At 38.3% G+C, this 22,807-nt stretch overlaps 1 protein-coding gene across 1 annotated transcript in view; it reads right to left on the bottom strand.

The window, feature by feature from the left end:
- PDE4D (phosphodiesterase 4D) overlaps positions 1-11,876 on the bottom strand; it is a 560,837-nt gene extending 548,961 nt beyond the window's left edge. Inside the window, exon 1 of the mRNA XM_060009455.1 lies at positions 11,701-11,876. Coding sequence (XP_059865438.1) covers positions 11,701-11,747 — 47 coding nt within the window. The 5' untranslated portion in view covers positions 11,748-11,876. The remainder of the gene's footprint in view (positions 1-11,700) is intronic.
- Between the last annotated feature and the right edge of the window lie 10,931 nt (positions 11,877-22,807).

The following is a 22,807-nucleotide window of genomic DNA, read 5'->3' as shown; positions in this document are numbered from 1 at the left end:
TTAGTGGTTTTTGGGGGCTGGAACTGGGAGAGGGGCATAAAAGAAACTGGGATAATTATTGCATGACTTTGTATATTTGCCAAAACAAGCAACTTATGGGTGTAAAAATAATCCATGGGAAGTATGTCTGATAAAACACATTTTCTGATTTAAAAAAATAAAACTAAACAACTGTACATGGAGAGTTAGGTCATATTCAAGTAAGATGTTCAAGGATTGAAACTATTGCCTAAATTCTGTGTGCTTAGCACAGTGTTCTTAATAAATGCCTCATAATTTGAGAAGAAAAGTCTTAAAGATGGATATATTTAAGGGTATATACAAGGATATGTATAGTGGAATAAGAAGGGAAGAAACACTAATACTCACAGAAGCTGACGCATATGCATTAGACAAGAAAGGCAGAGGCCAGGTGAGCAGGGCCTATGTTCTGTGGTGTACAACACAGAGCCAATACACTCTCTAGGCAAAAGAAGAGATATGAAGGGGACAACTTTTTTAGAGCCTAGCTTGACAGCGTAAGATGTATGAAAAGAGGAGATAAGAGCCATACATGGAGGCTGGGCCATGTCTGAGAACTGTATCATGTATTGTCAAAAAATAATTAAAATGTTATAAATGAAGAAAAGGACATATGTTATAAATAAAGATACGGACTGGCTGCATATTAATTTACCCAATATTGTCTTGCCAGAAAGAGAAAACATAGACATCTTCAAGGAAAGAAAGATTCCTGTACATAAAAGTGAATGAACTGGTTATTGGTTTTAAAGAAATAAGGAGTATCTTAGATACAGAGGTGATTTGGAACAATAGCATTTGGATTTTGTAGATAAACACAATTCAGCGGATGGGTGCCTCTGCAAACTCGGTTAAACTCTCCTGAGTGTCAGAAACCAAGATGTGTGGGAATTATGTATGTTCAAGATGAAAATTTTTATGGAAATTTCTAGAAGTTTTCTAAGGGTTGGTGATTCTTGTTGAGGTTAGAGAGATGAGGAGAAATGCATTATTCCCCGTAATTCAAACTCAACCCAAGGCGTTGTCTCTGATATATGCCGTAAGGTTCCAAGAATATGATACAAAAGAAGCAGTTTAGTCTTCCCAACGATCCAGAGCCTAGGTTGGAAGGGGCCTGCCACTAGACATCTAGATTACCCTTGGCAACCTGGTTAACCTTTCACAGCCTACTCTCCTAATCTGCACGATAACAACAGCCAGCATTTATTGGTTGCTTAACTGAGCGACAGGTGTTCTCATTTAATCTTCAGGCCACCCAAAGAAGTGAGCACTATTGATTACCCCTATTTCACTAGTGGGAAAACTGAAACACAAAGAGAGGTTAGATAATTTACCCAAGGTTACACACCTTAAGAAGCAGATAACACACCCTTGTCATGGATCTTGGGGAGGATTAAATGAGATAACGTATATAGAAACTGTAGTCTATACTTGGCATTAATAACCTCTCAAATGTGATATATATTATTATCTTTATTATTTTAATAGCATAAGTTCCTTTGTTTCATCTCAAAACATGGCACAGTAACATTATTTGAATAATGCAAAAGGTTACTGAAGTAAATAATACCCAACCATACAATTTTTTTTACTCATTCTTTTCTTTGCACATACTCATTAACTGAGGAAAAATTTATAGAGTACCTGTGGGTGTAGCAATGTGTGGGAGCTGAGGATAGAAAGTAGAACAAAGTGGTCTAGGTGGCTACTCTCACGAAGAGAACGGAATGTCATTTGTTACTGCGAAGTCTCACAGGTTAGCTTGGTCACAGGAAGTTCCTGGAAGCAACATGTGCAGGAAGGCCGAACGTGGCCAATCTTTAAAATGGTGACGACTTGACCCACCAGAACATTTCACTTCTCTCAGAAATCAAACTTGCCTGGATTACTTTCTAGAAAATGGGATTTTTCCACAAATATTTTCTTCTTTTAGAACTCAAACTGCCAAGACTCCAAGGCCACACTTTATGACTTCCAAGAGGTCTCTTCCACTGCTCTCAGCAATCCTGGGGTCTTATCAATTTGCCCATTATCAACTTGCTAACGTTTCTTCTCTAAGACATCAGGGGCCTCTCCATAATGTTGCCAATTATTTGTTGTAAATATACTAAGCAAATACACAAAGCAACCCAACAACTACGGATCTGATATTGAGAACTTCACCCCATGTTACTTCCTTAGACTAGATGGAGGCTGGATGAACAAGGATAAGCTTCAGACTTTTGACCCAGAGAAGAGTTGGGAAGATATAAGGGACACATAAATGGTGCGTGAGACACATTTTCTCAATTACTGGTGATATCAGCATTAAGGAGCATAAAATCGCCATCTTACCCATGAACAAGGCTGCTATTTCAAGTTGTGTGCAAAGCACCGAGCTGACCTCCCTGTGTGAAGCAATTACACTCCAACAAAGATGTATTAAAAAAATTAATTAAAAAATAAAGTTGCATGTAGAAGGAATTAAGCTAAATACCTAAGGCTGAGAGGCTGAGTTGTCTACAGGAAGGGTCAAATACTTCAGAAAAGCATCGGAGTTCAGCCCCGGAGTAGCTTGCAGATCGATGTATTATTTCTCAGCATTCCCTTTAACTGAAGGACAGTTATGCCTGAACAAGCCAGAAATGAGTAAATTGATAAGGTAATCTTTAGAACTGTAGGTATTTTTATAGCACCACAGAGATCATTTAGTTGCACCCCCCCATCTTCAGATTTAAGAAGAAAAACATGGGCTTCCCTGGTGGCGCAGTGCTTGACAGTCCGCCTGCCGATGCAGGGGACACGGGTTCGTGCCCTGGTCCGGGAAGATCCCACATGCCGCGGAGCGGCTGGGCCCGTGAGCCGTGGCCGCTGAGCCTGCGCGTCCGGAGCCTGTGTTCCGCAATGGGAGAGGCTGCAACAGTGAGAGGCCCGCGTACCGCAAAAAATAAAAGAGAAAAACATGAGGACTAAAAAGGAGGGCAGAATGAAGTTTCCTTATAAGTGACTAGGACTGCTCAGGACCTTATTTAGAGCTTTGGAGCTGAAGCAGAACTCCCAGACAGAAAGCCCTGTACAAAGTAATCGTGAGCACTGGACGCCAAGAATATTAAAGAGGAAGCTCTGCTGACCTGGGAGAATGTTCTAGTGATTAGAAGAGATAAAAGGAATTCGTAATATCTCCCAAACTCATGGTACACGATAGGGTTTATAATTATGGCCTAAAAAAATTATAAGGCTGTTTAAAATGTTCCCTTAATTTACACCTTATGTTTGTCATTTTTCCCCCTGAGGTATCATGGAAACATAAAAGAGAATTTAAATGTATAAATATTTAAACTAGGTTATACCAGTTCTGGTTAAAGTCATATGATGTTTTGTTACTTTCAGTAAGTTTCTCAGAGACTGGTGACACTTTCAAGTCAACTTCAGAAGGATTTTGAAGAAATCTTTGTAAAAGCAGGTTACATATATATGGATTTGTGACATTACAATATAAACCACTGAAAGGTAGGCACCCATTAAAAAGTGAGCAAAGTTGGATCATTTTGCCTTCTCTTCTCACTGTGATTTTTACTCATTTGAAGGTAAAACTCAAGGTAAAAATCTTAGAACTTCTGTTTGCCACCCCGGAGTTATTTCCCTGCAGCTTAGGAAATCTCACATTTCCCAAATCAGGTCATGAGACTGGAACTGCAGTCTAATTAACATGTTCGTAAAACAACTTCCACACTACCAAGGAGAAGACAACAACGATAAAATCAATTCTGCATTCTTTGGAAACCCTAAAACACAATCAACAGGAGAAACTGTAATTACAAAACAGTTCCTAATTTAGTAGTTCAGGATTGTTTCATTTCTGTCATATCGCTGTCCGTTTTCTTTTTCTTTTTGCAGTACGCGGGCCTCTCACTGTTGTGGCCTCTCCCGTTGCAGAGCACAGGCTCCGGACGCACAGGCTCAACGGCCATGGCTCACGGGCCCAGCCGCTCCGCGGCATGATGGGATCTTCCCGGACCGGGGCACGAACCTGTGTCCCCTGCATTGACCAGCGGACTCTCAACCACTGCGCCACCAGGGAAGCCTTGATCTTTATCTTGAATTCTACCTTCCAAAGAAAACAGAGGGCATGAGACCAAACTGCCTCAAGTTCCCCTTCTACCTCCCTTATCTCTACACGATCTGCCTCTGTCATTCCACACCTCCCTCCTATCTTGGAGGAAGTCGTGTCCTTCACACGTTGTCCAGGGCCTACATCTGGATATTTCCTTTGGGACGTGCTCTAGGCCATTAAAATTACCTGGTGTTCTTCACTAACTACTGCGCCTTCCTCTCCTTTTCCCCTCTGCTCTCCTCTTTCTGTCCTTCTTGTCCAAAATTTTGAAAGGAGTGTACACTACTTTTCTGTGCTTTTATAACCCCCGAAGTATAACTCCCCCGCTTCAACCACTCTCCAATGTGTTGCCAATAATTACTAACTCTCAAATCCATCAGATACACTTTTAGTCCCTCATTTCTAGACTTCTTTAAGGTATTTAGACCAACCAGTTTAAAGGAAGGTGCATCTTCCTTTAAACTCCCATAACATTTTGTATATTCCTGTATTAACATGTTCCCCACTGTTCTGTAATCATTCATTTCTGTGGATGTTCTCCTCACTAGTCTATGAGTATCTTCGGGGCAGGACTGGTAGTTATCATATTTATCTGGGCATCCCCTATGCATAAATAAATCAGCATGTTCTAATCCACGTGTTCTAATCCAATTCACTAAGAATGGCATTTTTCAGCAGCTCGGGTATCAGGCAATTTTGTGATTAAAATGTTTCTTTGGCTGTTTCGCATTAGCTCTGATTGTAGAAAACGTTAATATTCTTTACCTGTGCAAAAAAAAAAAATTCTAAAGACCTGTAATTAGAATATTGGGAAGAAAGTAATATTGATGAAAGCAAAACCCAAACCTTGTATGGTGTTTATTGGCAGCAAAGCACTCTCATCTGACTGTCACAACCGCCTTTGACCTGGGGTGGAACCCAGGTCAAAGAAGGGCCAGGGCTGTGCAGTGTGATCACTGCCCAAGAGCTCGGTGAGCGAGGCTGAGTTCATCTCTGCTCTGTTGGTTGAGGCTGTGCACAGAGGAAGGGGTGCCTCTTGCTTTGCACAGAGGCTCTGTCCATTCACCAAGCGCCACTGTCTGCATTTTCAATTCATTTGCCTGAAGTGTATCCGCCCAAAGAAGCACCTTTCCCTAATTCACAGAAAAAAACCTCATAGGCCAGAGTGGCCCCAGGAACAGGGGTCACTTCAAATTCCCTGTAAAATTTCGAGAAAACACAAAAAGATCTGCTGCCATGGCCGAAGTACAGGTCATAGTCCTAACATGAACAGGATGCGTTTCTCAGGGAAACCCTTTGACATTCACTAGTCACCCCGTGTAATTCCCCAACTTGCTAACTAACAGGGAATCTGCTTATTTTCTCTGGTCTTATTGCTAATCTATTTTCCAGAAGGTCCACAGACTGAATGCTAAGGCGTCTGCCACAGAACAATATGGTGAATCAAAAGACACTGGGTTTTAAAATGAGGCCAGACCTGGTTTCAGTGGGTCAGCTTTCCGAAGTAATAGACATGCGACCTTGAGCAAGTTTTTTACCCTCTATGAGCATTACTGTCCTCACCTGCAAACAGGGGTTCAAATAAGACTCACCTCTGAAAGTTACCACTGTCATTAAAGGATGTCATTTATGTGAAAACATGTGGCCTGGGTTCAATCAGTGTTGATCTCTTCCATGAAATACACAGTAGTTACATTTGTTACCTATATTTAAGAAATTCACCCGAAAGACTTCGGCATGTCATGTTTACCAGTCTAATAAGTGATTCTTACCAATGTGCTATGAAAGTTCCCTTAATGGTCTACTCTTCAAAATGAAGCAGGTAAATATCCCCTGAGTTGTCTTCAACAGGTAAAGAGCTCTGAGAGCTTTCACAAGGTCACACCAAGCAGTAACACCAGAATTAGAGTTAGAAACCTGGAGGGTTTTTGTTTTGTTTCGTTTCTTTTTTCTCCAGCCAATAGCCTAACATATAGAATCTGGATTATCCATCTTTGAAACCAAATATATATCTCCGAATTTTACACAATATAATCACCAGTTGAAATATGTTGTCTTGGGTATGTTAATAGTCTGGTACTTCTGTAACAACTAGAAACACCATCTAATAGTCCATCAAGTGGTAAATAGTTACAGAAGTTAACTTTGGCCTGGCGACACTTTGGAACTATTGTAAAAAAAAAAAAAAAAAAGGTGGGATGGGGCTTCCCTGGTGGCACAGTGGTTGAGAGTCCGCCTGCCGATGCAGGGGACACGGGTTCGTGCCCCAGTCTGGGAAGATCCCACATGCCGCGGAGCGAAAAAAAAAAAAAATAGTGGGATGATTCTATAGGTAGCCAGGGTATTTGTGAGCACGAATGTCTGTGGGGGGCAACTGAAGGCATAGGGGGAAGGGGTGAAGTACGGCTATTTTTCTAAAAAGAAAGAAAGAAACTTCTAGCCCGAGGCAAGTGGGAAACTGGTTGTTAAGTTCCCTCCTTGGGATCTTCCTCTCAGAATTCTGAACTATCTTCCTTTTTTCCCTTACTTGCTTGTTTTTCTTGGAACCTGGATACCTCAGCATTAGTGGAAGTAACTCAGTAACAGTCAGCTCAAGTGAGTGCAGAAACAAGGTGGTGGAAAGTGAAGAATTTAATAGAAGCAAAACATCCCAAACCCACAGCTAATCATTTTCAGACGATGGAGAATACTTTCTCCCTTTCTTCCTTCTGTAGAGACTTCCCTGTCTTGGGCCACCCACTTAGCCCAGTGAGGATGTAACCTATCAGCAGTTTAAAGTACACAAACTATGTTACTACAGTAGAAAGTCTGCTGCAACTGAAAGTTATATTTAATTTTCGTAAGTTGTGGGCACACTGATATTACTGATAGCAACTTTCCTCCTCTGTCATACCATTCCTTAATCAAATTTTTTTAAAAATGTAAAAAATGAATTTTCATCTTCATGCTTAAATTATAAGGTATTGCTAACAGAAATTAAGGAGGCTATAGCTAGGGGCACTAAAAGACAGTAAAATAGTAAGCCAAGAGAAAAATTATACGTTTAATAGGATGAATATTTCATCTAAAAGAAAATCTTTGCTGTATTTTATCTTAACCTGAACTTACACTTTAAACAGTGGCTGACTTTGCTATTGAGCCCCAGGGATCTGTGCACAAGATGAGCTTGTGTAATTATGAGCTCTACCTAAACTTTACTGGCCATAAGTGTTTACAAACAAATTGTATATGGCCATAACAGGAATTCAGAATCAAGCTGAGAGTTTGGTATTTGCATACGGGAAGTTCTGGGTAGTTCTGTCACTCAGAGGAAGACATGCTACTAAAGCAAGGTCAGCCATGACCTGAAATGTCATTAGAAGACAAGCAGACACTGGCAGAATTTTAGCTTGACTAAAATGAGCAGAGCTCTGTTATCTTGCATGAGACTTAATACATTTTGTCCTTCAAAGCATACAGTCATCGAACGCAACACTTCTCCCACCCACTAAAACTCTCATAAGACAAGTGAGAATATTATATGTACAGGCCAAAACATAAACTCTGGAAAATGCAATTCTGGGTTGAGTTCCTGTAGTCTTGACATACAAAGAGAAGAAAAACTTAAAAGATGAGACTCTAACAGGCTAGATAAGAAGGACTATCCTTTCATTAAGAAGCAGGCCATCTTGCCTTCTCTGATGTCACTGGATTTGCTGTTGAAATTATGTGTGTGTGTGTGTGTGTGTGTGTGTGTGTGTGTGTGTGTGTGTACAATATCATTGATATATTTATATCATGCTTCATTCCATAAAGGAATTAGGTCAAAGAAAAAAAACAAAACGGGTTGGTATGTGAGTTGAACCCTTGGTTTACAGAGGAACAACCAAACTGTGACTTGCTAGATTAAATCTTATTAGGAACCAGGAAAGGGCAAATCCAATGAAAGGATGTAGGGGTCTAGAAAAGGGAAAAAGCAGCCTCAATGTTGAGTCAAAGTGCTATAATCACCCCATTTTGCCTCTTGATGGAAGTGACCTCTCAGTACCACAGAGAGAGTTTGGTAAAAGTATTTAAACGTGTGAGCTTTAAAAAGTTAAATCCTACGTGTCAAATAAGCGAAATAGTTAATCACCGTCCACAATCACTAGTCCCAAATCTTGCTCAGGTTTCCTCAGAGGAGCCCACAGAGAGCAGCGCAGGACAGTCTGCCCTAGCAGGGGCCCTTGGCTTCTATCTCCCACAGTCCTCTCCCTGAGTCCTTGGAGTCCATCATAAAAAAGGATGCCAAGGTATTTCAATAAAATGCCCTCCTAAATTTTATAAATGTCAAAGTCAATTGCATGCAACATGGCCCTGGCATTTCTGGCATGAAATTACAGAGTTTTTATAAATCAGATTATACAAAGTTGTTACATATTTTAAGTAAGGCAAAAAGCTGCAAACACATGCTAGGCACACTATGTTATGTCCCTCGTATTAGATCCCTGCATAAAGATTCCATGTCATGATGCTTCTAAAGAGTCCTCTTAATAGCTACGAGATGAAATTTAAATTCCTAGAAAGCTGACTTGCATTTCCCTTCTTCCAACCATGCAAGAAGACCCATTCCTGAATTGCCAGGCTACCACTATATTCTCACAAGTAGCCAGAATAAAAAGTAAGGGCTATGTGGTACTTATTTACCGAGTGAGGTGAACCCTTATCTTTGTTTGGCTTGGCAGTAAAAAGGTTGAAAAGTGTAATGGAAAGAAGCCTTTGCAATAAAATCCTCCAGCAAATTTTTCTAACGTAGCTTTCAACTGGGAAAGCACATTCTTCTTACGACTCTTTTAGCTCTCAAAGGGTAGTGTTCTATTAAGACAAGTAAAAGACTGCTTATTAACTGTTGCTTGGAACCATTAAACGATGAATCTGTCATACTATTGCTCAATTATCAACACACTAGCCCCAGGGCTGGAGGATGAGAGATACAGTAGGAACTCTACACCTAGGCTTCTATTGGAACCACTACCTCTGATGAACTTTTGAAGACTCCACGTGGTCCTCCTGCAGCTCAACTTTCCCTCCTTCTTGCTCCTTTAAAAAGCAGAAGAGAACTAAGTGTGCACCTCTGTACCCTGCCTATCCAAAGGGTATAGAGCCTTCGTAGAGATTAGCTTGTGAAACCCGAAGCACACATCTCCTTTAAAATGTTTATTACTCCCTGGCATTGAGCTGTTGCCAACTTCTGATCTACCCACTTTGTGGGGAAAAAAAAAAAAAAGACCCGCATGTGAGAATGAGGAAAGAGAGACTTTGGAGATGCAAAAGAGAACAACTTGGCAAATCCTTTTTTCTTAGCAGGATCATTCATAAGCATGCAATCCAATCCAATGGGGGACACGTACAGTAGGACAAAGGGAAAGAAGGTTTTCTGTCAACAAACACCTAGAATCTCTTACCATGGTACTGAAAGGTGAGGTTATAAATAAAAAGAAACAACAATTGGGGAAGTAGAGCACAACATTAATTGGGTCAACTGGAAAAAGCCACCACCTTCTTCCTTTGAGTTTAACATCTTATTAATGAATCCTTCCAAAGGGCCCAGGCAAGAATAGATACACAGAACACTCACATTCCAGCGTGGATCTGTTTGACCACGATACCAACAAATTGGCACGTCATGCAGTGAAATGTACGAAGGGTTACCTAGCTTCAGGCACAAAAGAAAACCAACAGGGCTCTCAACTTCCCTGTAACGCTTTCAAACATATATGTTACAGATCTAGAGGAGCATGAATAAGCACATTTGCATTCTTTCAAAAACTATAGAGTTGAATAGCTCGTTTCTTTCTAGTCAAAAGCAGAGGCGAGGTAAATGCAACAACAGCAAAATAAAAGGTGGTTATGATGTTAGGCATTCAAAGAGTACCTTGCATCCTTCCTATTGTCATATAAACAAATAGACCCAAACAGCAAGGCTTAGGCAGAACAAAAACTGTTGCTCTATAGCAAAGTACACTTTATAGAAATGAGAATGGTAATTTTGTCCCCTAAACAAATCTTAATAGGCACAAAATTAACCTTGAAGGAAGGCATAAGAAATCGATGAAAAAAAAAATTGACAAATACCTACTATGTGCCAGGGACTGTTTCCATGACCTTTTAATCTTAGGGTTTAAGACTATTTATGTGACTGTATCGGTAAGAATGACAAAGACCTCACTGCTGATGCCTGACCCTCACCATCAGGTCCAGCAAAGCGATGGCACCAAAGCTCCCCCCGAGTCGGGAACTCTGATGATGCACTTGGAAGTGGGCCACTGAGGTTTGCAGGCATGTCACCCAGACTCCCTCCCAAGCACATTAGACACTGGGGACAGTGGCTCTGGGTGGCAGAGAAGGAAGATACGCCACAGTGTCGATTCTGGATGTATCTGATATTGATAGAAAATGAGTACCTGCCCAGTGACCGAGGAGGTCACTCACCCTTCTCTGTAACTGATTTTCAGCTAACCAGCTAAAATGTCTGTAATAAATCAGTAGGGGGTTTTGGTGGAGCCTCAAGATATCAGGACACTTTCATTTGAGACACTGCCATAAAAGCAACTAGAAAACCCTCAGAAACCTGTATTTGACGTGTATCACTTATCCTAAGGTCAGCCAAAAAATATACCTGAGAAATATACTTTCAAAATGAGATACATTGCAGTATCCAAACCAAACCATGTTCATAGCCACAAAACCTTAAACTGTGCCTTTATCATGCATTCACAAAGTTTCTGCTATGAGAAATTGAATCCAGTCAACCCTAAAGGTGTGGTGAAACAGGCAATCTTTAAATAGTGAGCTTTGCCCTTACACGACCCTCAGCAACTAGTTCCTATAAATGTCTAGTCATAAACTCCAACAAGAAATAGTGCATGATGTCACATGCCCAGGGACCTTAATTCATTACACTGAACCTTAATACATGACCAAATCTCAATGCACTAAGCATGTTCTATGAGAGTCTGAGCACCTCATGATTCATCTGTTAGAATTCTATGAAATTGGTTCATTCTGGTAGAAATATTTCTTGAATAGTTAAAATATTCCTTTAGTGTGAGGCACCAACACATCTTAATGTCATTTCAAAACTGAGTCAACATTCTAAGTTTTCCCTTAACCTTCTTTTGGAAATTTACAAAGATCTAAGGCCAAGCAAACTGGCATGAGATGTCAGAAATGCACATGTGTCCTTCCCCAGGGAGTTTTCAAATAAAAGAAGACAAAAAGCAGAAGTCAAATCCCAAACCTCCCTTTTTCTTTTACTTATTAAATAGTTGTCATTCTCAAAGTTGCTGTGCTGCTTTTTTTGGTTTGTTTTTGTCTCTCAATGAAATCAGTTAGCAATTGTCAATGCCCTCATATCTGACTTCTTACTTGAGATGCTTTTATATTAACAAGAAATTTGTTTTTGCATAACCATTACTTTCTCAGACAGCATTTGGTTTTAAACATGTTTTACTTTTCATCCTCACTTGAGACCAATATTCTTTTTCAAGACAAACCCACCTCTGGCACCTGTCATGGAATTTTATAATTCTGAGCATTACCAACTGAAGGGGATATCGATTACTCACCATATCCAGGAATGCCTTCTAAAGGGGAAATTATTCACGTGCATCATGTTGGCAGATCTTCTGTCATTAATATTTTCCTTGTCTCGTATGTTACATGTAGTGATTTTCAAAGATGAATTCCAACTCTCCTGTTTGAGCAGCTATCATGGGCAATTATTGCAACAAGTACTGAATCCCCAAAAATCACCCCCCCACAAAAAAAAACAAAGAGCAACAACAAAAGCCTTTCCAGGGTTTGAAGAAAGAAACATCACAGAGTACTGCAGGTATCGGTCCACCCATTTAGGTTCCACTAGTTAGTCAACACACTAAAATAACCAGTTCATTCGCTAATCCTAAATGGTGACAAATATTGTCCCAGTAAAATCCAACTGCCTAGAGTGGAAATTAATGCATCCTTGCAGGAAGGACTCTGGAATGTGGGAAAAAAGGAGTCAAAAGACAGTTTCTTGTTATCCTTGTTAAAGAAGTGTTAGAAGGGAAATGGGAAACTTCAGGTTGCTTTGCCATGCTGTCCTTTAGAAATGAATACTGCTTTTTCTTCTTTCTTAGGCACATATTCATGTGTGGTCACTTTAACGCAGTGCTGCCTTCTGAGACGTGTCGGACAAAGACCTGGGCAGAGGGGCTAGCAACCATGTATAACCAAAAGCCAACTTCTCTCCCCAATCTCAGAATTGCTGGTTTTCAACTGCAAAAGTAGGAAGGCAAGGAGCAATTTCTGCTTTGCAGGACAGGATCACCATGAGCTCCCATCATGACTTCAGAAGGTGCTGTCAGGAGGAAATTCATTTCTGCTGCCTAACCCCTTAATAAGGCTGTCTGCTCTCTTTCAGTCAAATGACTAAGCTATTGATCCTTTCCCTGCAGAAACCCCTCTAATTTGTTGTTATCAAATCCATGTGCGGGCTTTTCATATTTTGCCTGGGAAAGAAATGAATTTTCACAGCTGCAAGTCAGACGTTGTCTAAGAATTTCTTCCCCCGCTGTCTTTCTCTTCTCTTTTTTCTCTCTCTTTTTACCCCCAATTCAATTTCCCAGTAGGTGTCATTTACTCAGATGCTCTGACAGCTTCTGAAAGATTCTCACGCCCGAGCTATACAGACCTTGCATGCTTTTAAAACACAATGGCAACAGGCTCCCACTGGGGTCCCCCAGCGCCGAATTTCCAGCAGAACCTTTGCAATCGTCGCAGCCGCTTCGTCTGCCCTGGGCTGTGCCTGCCGGCGGCTCTGAACAGCTCAGGACACTTGCAGGCTCCGTGGTACTGTACATTAACTCTGCAGCAGCCCGCTCGGCTGCAGAGGCAGCTGCCCGACAGGGGATGTGCTGGCGTCAAGGGGGCCCTCTAGGTGGGTTCCCGGACACTGCAGCGCGCTTCGCTCGCCTCCAAGGAAGAGCCGACCAAAGGGGTTAAAGGCACAGCTCGCCCCAAAAAGGCAGATTTCTTCTTTCAGTCAGTGATCACCAGGCAAGACAAGCTAAGCAGCGAGAAACCTGTAAATAACCTCCCAGGGAAATGACACATTGAACAAACAGATATTAAGGAGGGAGGGTTTTTGTCGGCTGGGTTTTGTTTTTCCCCTTTTTACCCAATGAAAAGAAAGGAAATCAAAGAAGTCCAGAGAGAGAATCTGCAAATGACAGGGTTTGGTCACTTCGACTCTCTTGTTTTTAAAACACACAAATGCTGGGGAGGGGGTGCCTTGCTGACTTGACGATCTGTAACCATTTAGCTACAGATGACCACACGGTCATTTTTGGACAGGAAATCCTCTGGAAGCCAGTTCTGCGGAAGTCGGTTATATTTCAGTTGCAATTGCGCATGCCATAAAGCTGCTTGTTTGATTAAGGGGTGTGTGGATTTGAGGCGTGCTGAGATAAAGCTTTGCCATGCCTACAGTGGCTGTTTTGCATTTCCTCAAGCTTCCCCCTTTGTTGAAAAAAATCTGTTCAACAATCCCCTGAAAGCACCCCATCGCTGTTGATGCCATTTTGGAGCAAGAATAAAATAGTAAACTCTTGTAATAGTAGGTTGGCAGTTAAATGGTGTTGGTTGGAAATCAGGAGGAGAATGGACTTTACAGTAGCAGTGTACTCAATATTAATGTATCACTTTTTACTTAGGTATTTAAAAAGCCTGTTATACAATTGCTTATTATTAAATGGAATACTGGCAACATTTAATATATCATGCTATTATCTTCAGCTAGGATTTCCCCAGTGAGGCCCTGTCATAGCAGAAAACATTACACAGAGCTGTCGGGGCAGTGGGGCGTGGCATTTCCCACAAAGTCAAAACCAGGTATAAAGAAATTTGGTCGTGAAAACTGCCATGATTTGGGGAGTTTTCATTTTGATCAAACGATAATCCTAATGAAAGTATTCCTGGCCAGAGGAAGAACTGAGTGATTCATTTAAAAGCAATTTGAACTTGTAGGTTCAAAAAGATGGTACCACAGCTGAAAAGGAATTTGAGAATATTTCCTGGGATTTCCTGTAGCCTAGGCAGTATCCTCACGACCCCCTTTTGCTGAAGGGAATAAATCTCTTCCATAAAGTCATTTGTGATCTGAACCAGAAGACTTCAGTCTGAATTGTTTTTAACAAGCTATGAATGCTTGAACCAAGCATCACTGAGTAATTCAAAATTTGCTATTACAAGAGATATTTAAATATTATTTAAGAGCAAGGAACACTTACAACGTCCCAGCCTCTGTACTAAGTGCTATACATTATTATCTCATTTAATCCTCACAACAACACTATCAGGGATGGATTATTATTAGCCCTGATCTACAGATGAGGAAATTGTGGTGCTCTAGGATTAAGCAGCTTGCTCAAGGTCAAATATCTAGTAAGAGTCACAATATGAACCAAGAAAGTCTGTCTCCAAAGCCTGCCTGCATTACCACTATATTTTGGTGCCTCTGTACATAAGAATACCATCTTGCATTAGTGCTATGCTTTCTAAAATTTTATTTTTACAGGTATTATTTTAGCCTCACAGAACCATGCTGAGGAGAGTAGGACATTTATTATGACAACTTTGGAGATGAATTTCCAAAATGGTAGTATTTGCTCATCATCACAAATCATGTTAGTAGTAGATGTGGAAGAAAATTCAGATTATTTGATGATTATTTGACAGGTTAGTGTTCTTTGATGATGATGGTGATGATGATAGGATGATGGATATTAACCTATTTCAAAACCCATAGTTAGTTCTCACACTACATTAAAGAGTAGGTCTCCATGGAAAGTAGCAAATACAAAGATTTTTTAAAATGATATAGAAATTTATTTTCCCTTGTAATAAACATTTATTTGAAATTTCCTTATTTTTTACTTCATTCTACTCTACTCTGTTTGTATGCCAAAGTGACACCCATGGGTGAAATAATACCAAAAATATCTCTGAATCTCTCTCAATTACCACACAGTTCAACATTCAATACTTGTTAGCCATGTTTCCATTTGTGGGCAATGATATAATAAATCACTTAAAAAATTTTTTAAATGTAAATAATTTAGTCATCGGCTTACTAGAGGAAATGTAAACTTAAAATATATGTAAACTAAGAGGAGATTTCAACTGAATATTTTTAAAGTAAACTTTTCTTGGCTTTTTATTCCTATTTTTATAGGTGCAACTGTCTAGAATAAGGTATAAATTAGAAAGAAAGGACACACAACTGAGAAGCTATGATAAATAGTAGAAAAGCCAAATTTCTGCCTGAGGGACAACAAAGAAAAAAACGTAGTTTACTTCACAGTTCAGGGAACCAAGATTACACATTAATAAGCAATCCTAAACTGAGTATTTTGAAAACTCAAGGTAACAAACATATATAAAAGAATGGGCTTGCTTAGAGAATAGAAATAGCTGATTTCCAGCATTTTTATTCCATGTATATTATAAACAGGGTCTTCAGAGTTATGACCACTATTTTACAAACTGATACTTCACAAGACTTATTTAATATTTCACAAATGTGTGGTCTTCATGAAACAACATTTGGGCAGAACTAATAGGTTGGTAATTTGAAAAAAAAAGTTCTCAAAGATGAATAATGTTGATGGACTAGGGTAATACAAATCTGTTTTTTCTACTAAAAGGTAATCATCTTTTCATGGAAGTTCTAAGAAATATAGGAGTAAGCATTAAATATTACTTTTATGGCAGATCCCAGCCCCATCATTTCAATCAATAAAGGAGCTCTAATTATTAGCAGGACACCACAGATTGGCACAGACTTCCTACAGCCATGGTGTAGGCTCAGCTCTAACAACACAAAGGCTAGTCATCCTCTCCTTTTTAAAATTTTAATTCCAAGATAAGCACAAGAGTATTCGGTCTTTCAAGGATGGACTCACATTAACTATCCTCATAGGAGACTGATACAAGAAAAAAATTTAAAAACAGGATGCCATTTTATTGATAAAGTGTAAAGTACAAACTCTGAGCAAACTGAATACTCTAACATTTTCATGAAAGACTGTTTACTGTACTCAAAGTCAGAGAAGCATTAACTAACCAGTGTCCCCATGCCCTTTTCCTATAATTAAAGTCTCTTTCTGCCATGGCTAGGGGGTTTTGCTCCCAAGGGTGATGGTGTTCAAACTAAATTCCTGGGAGTCCTGTGGTTTGGCAAAGTTGCCTCAAGCCAACTCAGGGCAAAGGGAAGACCAACTACCTTGTACTGTTTCAACCAGAGCCCCTCTGCTTTTACCTGTTTTATATCTAGGTTTGGTTTGAAAAGGGGAGTTCTTTAAAAAATGTTTACAAAAACATAAGAGTAGGAATACAAAATTAACACTCTCTAGGCAAAGTCTTACCCCTGTATTGTCAGTTTCAGGACTCCATTCTCTTCAAACCCCTTCAATTTCACAATGAGTTTAAAACAAATCATTAAGTTATATCTTTATGCTAACATAAGCATAGCATAATAAAGACACACCCTAGTCCAAACCTTGTGTGTTTCCTAAAACTCTTTATAGTCACTTATCTGTACAGTTACTTATCTGATGTAATGACTTAACTCATTGATTTTCCCGAGTTTCACTTTCAGAATGAAATTTTAATTTCAAGTGTTAAGGTGTACCTTTCGGTCACCATCACATTTTGCTATAACCAACAGCTACTATCAATGATTGCCTCTTAAATAACTTGGGTGAAATAAAATTAAAACTCCTGTAGGTTTGGTTATGGACAAGGGTCTAAAAGGTATTCTATGATTAATCTTCTAGGAATCCTAATTGTCATTTCAGATATTTTAGAGAAGCTTCCCATTCTTTCAAGAAGCTGGTTAACTTTTGCATAAAAATCTTTATATATACAAATACCTCTGCGTAATTTTTTAACACATTCTCTATATTAGCAGTATGAGTATGTTATAAATAGAAGATAATTAGAAGATACAGTGACTTGGATATCTTGGGGGATATGACTTTTTCACCAAAAGCCAAAATAGCAAAATATTTTTTAAATTGTCTAATAAAAATGAAATTTATGTGTACTTTTTGCTTATGCATGTGCACGTGTGTGTAAATATACATATTTTTGTTCTATGTATTATATATATCATCAATTAATAAAACAGGTGAGAGTAGCATCCCAGTACACAGAATGAGACCCAAGATGACCGCACATTCCCCACCCCTACCTCCGAGTAGGAAAAGAACATTCAAGACCAAATCCTCTCTCCCACCGCTGTAGAAAACCAATCCCAAGCCCAACAGTGTCTTTCTCTGTGTATTTATAACACCAAAAACGTTGCTGGCACTCAGTAAACAAACGTTAACTAATGACCATGTTGATAGTGATGACTTCCCACTTCTGGCAAATTCTAGCAAAGCCTGAAGGCACACTGTTCAGCACCTTTATAACTAAAATAAGAGGAGCTCTTTATGAAGCCATTGGTTTCAACCGCTAAGAATCAGGGAACTGGGTCATGTTTCAGCAAGTTGCTAGTTCATTCAATTTCTACATGTTCTTATGACCAAAAATACAACCACCAACAGAAAAGTGAAAAAGAAATTCATTAAACACCCATTTTGATCACCTAAAACCAACAGATGCTTTGATGGAAATTTTCACGATTTAACTAATATAACAAGTCATTTTGGATCATATAGCCTAAACTTAAATCTTCTCATCTTAAATGATAAATAAACACATTTACAAGACAAAATTCTCATACCATCAAACACAATACATTTCATAATTGGGATATTTAGAAAGCTTGCTAAATTCCACTTTTAATATCTTTGAAAGTAGAAGTGTTGGAATAACTAATGCTAGGATACAGAGAAAGCACTTACTATTGGTTACTCAAAAATCAAATGTGGAAAAAAAACTACAGCAAGTTTGAAGAAGAAAAAGTCGAGTTTGTATTCTTTCTTAGAGTCTCAAGATGTGAGCCCTTAATTTCAGGTTCTGCCTTTCACTTTTTGTGTAATTTTGAACAACTCACTAAAACTCTGTGAGGCTCAGTTTCCTTATTGTAACAGAAATAATAGCAAACTTATAGGTTATTATAATTTTTAAATTTCTGGGGTAAATTATAGAAAACACTTTGTAACATGAAGAGAGCTCCTTAAATGTTGCTCACATATACTTTTAATTCAATCACTAGAAAATGTAATAAAATATAGATTCTTCACATGGTCTGCAATTTACTTAAATTAAAATGGAAACAAAAATGGAAACAAAAACCAATAAGATAGTATTGGAAGTCCCTTCTGAAATGGAATTATATTTCATTTCTACCTTAAACTTTTCTAAAAGCTTTGTATCATATTTGTTTCAGAAATTTAAAGGAGTAAAAATATTTCTCATGTAATAAGATAAGACCCAGCTTCAACATACACCCATGTTTCTGGGATAGTATAGATTTCTAAGAATGACTTGGAAAAAATATCTGAAATACTGGTAGGTGAAAAAAAAAACCCCTCAGGTTTGCAGCCTAATATTTTTAATATGAATTATTTAATATGAATTTAAATATGCATGTGAATATAAATATATATTTATGCCAATGTAGAGGAAAAGATCTAGAAGGATATACACCAAGCTACTGACAAACTAATCACCTCTGAGATAAGGAAGTAAAAGTAGGCCTCGTTAAAAAATGATTTTCACCTTTTACTTTACATATTTCTGAATTGATTAATCTTCTTAATGAGAATATTTCCATGTATTATTTGCATAATTGAGACACCAATGAAGAGAAAAATATACCTAGTATTTATTAAGGAAGAATAGTCATTTATAGTTAATATCAGTGTATTGGAATATCAAACCCAAGTTTCTAATATTTGTCAGATAGAATCTCTGGTAGACTTGAAATATCTAACGTCAAACCTCAAAACCGAACAGTTAAATTCAAAATGTATATTCAAGAATTCAAACATTGCACTAACATCATTAGCTAAATCAATATCAAGTCTTAAAAAGAGAAACGAATAACTGATTTATTCTTTTTCCACGCCCATACAAACACTGTAACTGGGGCCAGAAGCAGTACTTATTCAGAGTTGGAACCATCGACGTTAAAGCTATATATACTTGCAAAATGAAATATCTGATTGCACATCTTGATAACAGGATGTGTTTATTTTACTCCAGCTCAAATACGTAAGTATCTGCAAACCTGAAGATTTCCTAACTCCTTAATTCTGATCCTACTTTGTATCTGCTGGTATATTTCTTTTAAAAAACTTAAGGTAGTTATGTACCTACTATAGTAGTAGTATTGGGTTGGCCAAAAACGTTCATTTGGGTTTTTCCGTAACAACTTACGGAAAAACACGAACAAACCTTTTTGGCCAACCCGATATACAGTATATATGTTTTCTGGTCCAGGTAAATCCAAGAAATTATTTTTACCTACTTTTAGAATGGAATAGGATGGATGGTCTATCATTTATATTTTCAATCTAATTTATTGTTTCTTTAATATTCTGGCAATGAATCACTCCTGGTCCTGGGTTTAAGGGCTTTTTTAATTGTAATTTTGGGAGGGTATATTTTCATAGCCATTTTCATAGGAAGTTAAAAGAAGCTGCATCAAAATCTGCAAATCACATGTCATTTAAAATTCAAAGACCTCAATTGCTGCTTCCAATACACACACACGCTCCCACTCACACACCATTGACAGTTAACTAAGTAAAAGAAATTATGATTATGATATTTACAAATTATATGTATATATTTATAATGTAAATATTACATATACATATAAAGACACATACATATGTATTGTTATTTCAACATGTACTTACTGTATGAGGACATTGCTACTCCATTTTTTTCTTCAGTTAGCTTTGAAATAGAGGGCTAATGATCATCATAAGAAGAGAAATTCCATCAGGGCACTGGGATTTTTTTGGTTGGTTTTTTTGGTTGGTATCCCCAGTGCCTAGAATAGTGTCTGGTGCATAAGAAGTGCTCAGTGAAATATTTGTTGAGTGAATAATTATCATAAATGAATCAATCACTATACCAAACATGATTATTTTTGTCTGCCTACAGCTGTTTCTAAAGAGCTTTCCTTACCTACACCCTTATTACCCTCCTAAAACCTCACTGCAACAGGTATGAAAACTTGACCCACTGGCACCTGATTCATTCACTGGATAGAAAACATTAATCTTGTATATTTGGAATGTGAATGGTCATAAGAAAATAGGGAATCTAATCAGTTCCAGATGAGCTTGAACCAAAATGTTATGTGGACTTAGGGGCTGAAGGCATTTTGGGTCAAGTGCAAACTAATGACTAAGGAAATTGTAGCAATTACAGATAGAAGCAGGCAAAGAGCTGCAACACAGAGACAAACAGAAATGGATGATTATATAGCCACAGAAAGAGGAGTTGCCTCAATTCTTGAGTTTTACAAATCCAACAAGACCCAGTTCCATTTTGTTTCCGTGATTTTCTGTATCTTTCCAGTAACGACATTCCCTCCTTTTCCACAGAAGCTAGTCTAAGTCAGTTTTTCTTGCAATCAAAATCTTGACTGAATGCGTCACCATATAAGAAATTTTATGTTGCTATTCATAAATCCTTTCCCTCCCCCACAAAATAAAGCAATTTAAAATTAAGGCTATATTGTAATAGTGAATTAGCCAAGTGAATTAGCTTGACATTGAATTGATGGTTACTCAATCAAGGGGCTTAAATTAAAACACACACACACACACATACACACACACACACACACACACACACACACACACACACAGAGGAATTAACAATTAATGTACCTACATCTACATCCACACGCAGGGATTCTGGAGAGAGCATCCTTTTTCTCTGACTGACATCTATTACACTTCCAGTCAAAATATTAGCTTCTTATTTTTCTCAAACCCCTTTCATCATTTTATTCACTGAATGTTAATTTGTTTCAGATAAGGAGGCAAAAGACAGAAAGAGAGAGAGAGAGATTAAGGAAGGGGGAAAATAGTGTGATTTTTATTAGCTTTATGGAGGAAGAGAATTTAGTACTTGAAAGGCATAATTCCTTTTTAGGGAGAAAAAAGGGCATTCATATAATTATTTTAAAATAATCATTTAACAGTTTTAAAATATTAAAACATTGAAACCAGAAGTCAATATTTTAGAATAACTGTTTTAAAGTCATTTTGATATAATTAATTAAAACATTCTTGGCATTTGAGTGCAAAATAAATTCAAGACTAATTACTAAATCCTAGTTGCCTATTGTAGACAGATAACTCCTCCGTCACCTAGCATTTAATACCTTCTGCTCTGCTCTGTTTTTTAATGTTCTGACTTGGAGGAGAATCCATAATACTGGGCACTTGAAACTACCAACTAGCCTGCCTCTCTCTCTAACTGGCATACTTCACCCCTAAAAGCATCACTACAGACCACACAGCTCACTTAACAGATACAAACAGGCAAACGTAAACACCATGTCCAAAACTGAAAAAAGAAAAATACTAATATGTGATCTAATTGCCTAGCCATGTAGCTTATACTTTTCTCTATGGGAAGCACGTCACATGAGTAGGGAAGAAGTCAATGTGAATTGTAACATGATTTCATCTGCCGTTTTTAGTTCTGAGGTTTGTAAAATGGATAAAGACACAAAAGAACTTTAAATTTTTCCACAAAATAAAGTAGCAAAGCTGATCAAACAGGAAGTTTACTTTGAGGATTTCTCCACTCTTCTCACTGACCCCTCCCCTTTAGATGGCTGATGGAACAGGTAGATGAGGATCTGAACCTTTGTCACCAGGATTCTCAGCAAGCTTCCGTGATTTTGGAAATGCCTGCTTTATTTTTAAAAGAATGGAAGTTGCACTGGAAGCAGGAACAAAGTTAATGAATAAACTCCTCACCTTTCTCCCTCTGCCCAACAAATACCCACTGATTAGAGGCACAGGCCATTTGGATGAGGCTACCATAGTGTGTCAAGGGTTGGAATATTTTTGTTCCTGAAGGAGAAGGATCAAGCCATTGTTGCAACCCAGAATCCCTGGTGACTTCTCCTCATGGGCTGTACCTTTTGTGAGCAAGTGACAATCCTGAACTCCCAGTCCTAAGGAGTCTGAAAGGAAGAAGAAGAGAATAAAGACAAGGGCAAGTGAAAGGCAGTGGAGTGGGCTACAAGGGCACTACCAGTAATACTAACTTTCCCATTTCCCTTGTTTTTCACAATGACTTACTGCTTCTTACACCTTTAACACAGATCTTCTTTGAGATTCTTCCACTGGCACATAGGTGTTTTAAAAATCAGAATATTTGCTGGACAGTGTAAATAATTTTCCTTTCAAATATTAGAGGATGATTGAAAGGAGAAGCATGCAACTAGAGATACAAATGTGATGTGGTATTGTCAGGATATTAAAAAAATGTTTTTAAAGAGTATTAATATTATAACAAAGTCATGGAAAATAAGGACACGTGATACATATTAAAAACACATTTTATTTTGGTTTCTCACTACCCCTTTAAGTTTTATTTATGGAGAAAGTCTTATCACTTTTCTGGGCAATCTCAGGCAACAGAGAACTTTATATTCTCTTTAAACCATCAACTCAGATTCTATTCAGATATTAGTTCCCTTCC

This window comes from Delphinus delphis, chromosome 3 (assembly GCF_949987515.2).
Source record: "Delphinus delphis chromosome 3, mDelDel1.2, whole genome shotgun sequence".
NCBI classification, from domain to species: domain Eukaryota; kingdom Metazoa; phylum Chordata; class Mammalia; order Artiodactyla; family Delphinidae; genus Delphinus; species Delphinus delphis.
Note: the sequence above shows the minus strand (reverse complement) of the source record. Positions and strands in the feature narration are given on the sequence as shown.